This window comes from Cyprinodon variegatus, unplaced genomic scaffold, assembly GCF_000732505.1.
Source record: "Cyprinodon variegatus isolate N-32 unplaced genomic scaffold, C_variegatus-1.0 Scaffold1140, whole genome shotgun sequence".
Lineage (NCBI taxonomy): Eukaryota > Metazoa > Chordata > Actinopteri > Cyprinodontiformes > Cyprinodontidae > Cyprinodon > Cyprinodon variegatus.
In genome coordinates this window covers 80,023-84,254 of record NW_015151593.1, presented here as the reverse complement: position 1 = coordinate 84,254, position 4,232 = coordinate 80,023, and the positions used below count along the sequence as shown (strand labels likewise).

The window sequence follows — 4,232 nt, the reverse complement described above, 5'->3', positions numbered from 1 at the left end:
TATCTATGCTTCTTTCTGTATGTCTGCTTCTGTCTCCTTGAACCCCAGTCGGCCTCTTTGCTTGGGTTGCTCAACAATCATGTAGTCATTGTCAGGAGGTTTTTAAAATGGCTCAGTTTCATCATTCATAAAAAAAACAAAAAAACAAAGCTGGATGTTTCTTTCACCCAATAGGGATGAAGAAGTGTGTAAAAAAATAATTTTGCATTAAAGTTTAAAAATGAAAACGGAGATAGTTAAAAGAGATTCCAAAACCATGAATGAAGCGGTTTGCTTTGTGTGAAGGATATTACTGAGAGCTGATATCTGGGTCAGCAGGATGTTAGAACAACCTGTGATCCACTGCTGGCAGCAGGGGCGGGTCCTCAGAGAAAGCTATGGGACGGATATACAGACGCTGAAGGAGGAGGAGCAAGGGACAAATCTAAACGTTTCCATCACCTGATCTTCAGTCTCGATTTTGTCGCTGACATCTTTGGAGCCTTCTCCCTCTCCAATGCCGCCGCCCTCATAGTCATGAAACTCTGTGGCGCCCTCTCCATCCCCGCCGGGCAGCAGCTCCTGGGGTAGGCAGAAACCCTGACCCGGACCACAAGCAGAGGTTAGTTTTCCCCCCAACGTCACATGTGGTCATTGTTCAGGTAATCTGGGTTAATCCCTACCTTCTGGGCCAGCTCTGTGAAGATGCCGGACAGAACAGAGAGCAGCTTCCCTGTGCATCTGTGCACTCCGACCGACACAGACAGGTAGTGACGCACCAGGTCTGAGTAAATCCCCAGCAGTGGTTCGAAACGGACCAACATCCTGCAGGCCCGGTTCAGCTCCTGGAAAACAGACCAGAGCAGCCAGCAGAAGGTCAACCAACCAGCAGAGGTTAAGACTCACTAAGCTACGCTGCAGAGGATGGAGGATGGGCCTCCTGGCGATGAACAGAGCAGTTCAGCTCAGACATGGAGGTACCTGAAGCTGTTGTGGCTGACAGGAATCCCTGCGTCTCCTCATACGGCTCAGAAGCTCAGTTACTCCCATATTCACGCTGCCAACAGACAAAGCCTCCAGATCAGCTTCCAGCTCCTCCTCCAGCAGCCGAGTCAGATGACCAGGCTTCAGCAGGTCCTCCACAGGCTCCTCGGTTTCCTCGTCTGTGGCAACAGAATTAGATATCTGGATTACTTTCTTTCCCAGTGGAACCAGAGCACTCCGCTCTCAATCTGCAGGTTTACTAGTGGTTCCTAGAATTTCTAAAAGTAGAATGGGAGGCAGATCTTTTAGTTATCAGGCTCCTCTCCTGTGGAACCAACTACCAGTTTTAGTCCGTGAGGCAGACACCCTGTCTACTTTTAAGGCTAGACTTAAAACTTTCCTTTTTGATAAAACTTATAGTTAGAGTGGCTCAGGTTATCCTGAGCTATCTCTATAGTTATGCTGCTATAGGCTTAGACTGCTGGAGGACATAGGGACCCCTTTTTCATCATTCTATCTCTATTCTCCCACTCTGCAGAATCTGTTCGTCTGCTTGGCTGTGTGTTTCCTGGACGGGGCCGCCTGTGGAGCTGGTTGACAGTTGCCTTTTGTATCTATGCTTCTTTTTCTATCTCTGCTTCTGTCTCCTTGAACCCCAGTGGGCCTCAGCAGATGGCCGCTCACACTGAGCCTGGTTCTGCTGGAGGTTTCTTCCTGTTCAAAGGGAGTTTTTCCTCTCCACTGTCGCTACAAGCATGCTTAGTGTGAGGGATTGCTGAAGAGTCAATGAGTCGATGCAATCAGCTGGTTTTCCTTAGATAGAAAACTTTGAATCAATCTGACTGGATGATCTGGTGAACTGGAAAGGACCTTGAGATGACATGTGTTGTGAATTGGCGCCATAGAAATAAACTGAATTGAAAACCTGGCATCCCAGTTTACAGGATCAGGCTCCTCAGGAACCTGTCAAGCTGCTGAGGTCCTGCTCTGCTCAATATTGTCAGATCTGATCAGAAAAAGTGCCAAATATTGGGTTCATAGCAGGACAGAACAGGGACGCTCCGGGTGCTCGGAGAGAGCATGCGGGGTGTACATCATTTGGTCTGGAGCCCAGAAAGCCCTGCAGACATCGATCATTTCATGGCTACCTGTCTTTGGATCTCTGGGTTTCTCTGCTTCCTGCTCCTTCTCTCTTCTCTTCACCACTCTTTGGACGGCGCACAGAACCGCGTTGATGTTTGCCTCCAGCTCAGCAGAGAAGTCTGTAGAGAACGCGGACGGCTGATCTGCAGAGGAAACAGGACCAGAGGTTTTTGAGTCTAGCGGTTAGCTAATTCAGCTAATGCTTCATGAAGAACTAAACCAGGATCAGGCTGGTGAGGACGACCTGTGGGCTCTGGCTCTCCCAGGGACAGCAGCTGGCTCTTCCAGGTGCTGAACTCTGTAACGCATGTCTCCACCTGTCCTCGGACATACTGCAGGCTCTGCGTAACGGCCGGCTGGCTGTTGGCCCCGCCCACTTTGATGACGGGAGAGAAGAGGTGCTCCATGCTGGAGATCTGAGCGGCTACAGCTCCCAGCTGTTCCATGGCAGAACAGCAGGAGGCAAAACTGCTCCTGTAGAGAAAACATCCAGGGTGAAACATCCATCTTTAAGTTCTGTCAGACAGGATGATGATGATGATGATGATGATGATGATGATGATGATGATGATGATGATTTACCATGTGCAGAGAACCCTCTCCTTCTCCTGCTGTGCTACAGAGCCCAGCTGCTCCCTCAGAGTCTGAGCATCCTTCAGCATGGCAACCACTCGCTGGTGGAGCTGGCACCAACTGGGGTCCCCCCTCCTCAACAGGCAGCCGGGGGGCTGCTGCTGAGCGGCCAGAGGGGACGGGCACATCGGGGTCTGCTGCCCGCTGCCGCCCTGCTCCTTCTGCTGGGCGTCTTCAGGACAGCACTGCAGCAGCCATGACAGCTGCTGCAGCAGAGCGGCACACTGAGCCGCCAGTGCCTGGCCTCTCTGGATCCAGCCCTGCAGAGGCTCCTGGGGGGGGAGGGGGCAGCCCGCCGTCTGGAGGTGGGCTCTGACGTCCTGGACGTTGGCTGTTAGCTTCCTGGAGGAGGCAAGGAGACGAGGAAACCATGAGGAAAGCAGCCATAGTACGGGTCAACGGCACTATCGACCCGTTTAACGGGTCTAAAGAACTGGAACTAAACAGAAGCTGCCGTCTCCATGGGATTATCATCCTCGTCTTCATCATTAGGCCCTCTATAGTCACAGCAGCGCTCCATCCTCTGAATATGAGGATGTCCAAAAAAGTTAAAAAACAATCCACGGGACTTTGTTTCCAACTTTAAAGACGTTTCCCTTCCATCCAGGAAGCTTTTCAATTCAAAATGTCAGAAATAGCGTTTAGTTCCAGGTTTTATCCAGTAGCCCAACAAAGTCTGGTTTCTGTTTAGAAAACATGCAAATTCAAACGAATGAACGGATCCACCCCTTAGGAATGGGGGTCGCTTGGGTTCTTTGTTAGCCTGCATTACCTGTCTATGTCTCTGAAACGGCTACAATCTCGGTAACAAAGTCCCGTGGATTGTTTGTGAACTTTTTTAGAATAACTATGACCTGGATGACTGAGAATCTTCACCAGCATATTGCACTGTTGGAGTAAAGAGCTGGTTAGGGCTGGTTGTTGCAGATATGATTGATTTCTGCCCAGTATTGAAGCATGGTCTGTGCTATGTTATTCCACGCCACAACGCCAGAGGGCCAATCAGGAACTAGCTGTGGGTCTAGATACTGCCGAGGGGTGAGGAAGTGGGGGCAAGTTTGTGTGACAACGGAGGGACATGAGGGCCAAAAAGAGCGGGGATCCAGGTGGAAAAAGGGTTCCAGCGTTCTCGCCCACCTCGCTCCTCTTTTCTGGTTTGGTTTGTTTCAGAGACATGGACAGGTATGGGACATCGCATGCTAACAAAGAAGCCAAATGACCTCCATTCCAAAGGGGCGGACCTTATTGTCCGTTTCAATTTGCAAGCTTTCTAAACAAAAATAAGGCTTTGCTGGGCTGCTGTATAAAGCAGATGGTCATGGATTAGCGGACCAGGGACCGGATCCAGACACACCTGATTTAAAACATTTATGAATTAACACATGTTCAACAACAGTGTCTAACTTCACATGCGCCACTTCTCCTGTTAATACGGTAAAGCCCTCCAGAGCGTCCGGCTCCAGGCTGCACGTGATCCAGATGATCCAATGAGC

The 4,232-nt window shown here is 50.2% G+C and overlaps 1 protein-coding gene across 1 annotated transcript in view; it reads right to left on the bottom strand.

Annotated features, from left to right (window-relative positions):
- The window catches only part of mdn1 (midasin AAA ATPase 1), a 74,855-nt gene that overhangs the window by 7,813 nt on the left and 62,810 nt on the right, over nt 1–4,232 (bottom strand). Inside the window, 6 exon segments of the mRNA XM_015400729.1 lie at nt 442–579; nt 663–824; nt 961–1,142; nt 2,112–2,249; nt 2,351–2,580; nt 2,689–3,081. Of these exon segments, the coding sequence (XP_015256215.1) occupies nt 442–579; nt 663–824; nt 961–1,142; nt 2,112–2,249; nt 2,351–2,580; nt 2,689–3,081 (1,243 nt within the window).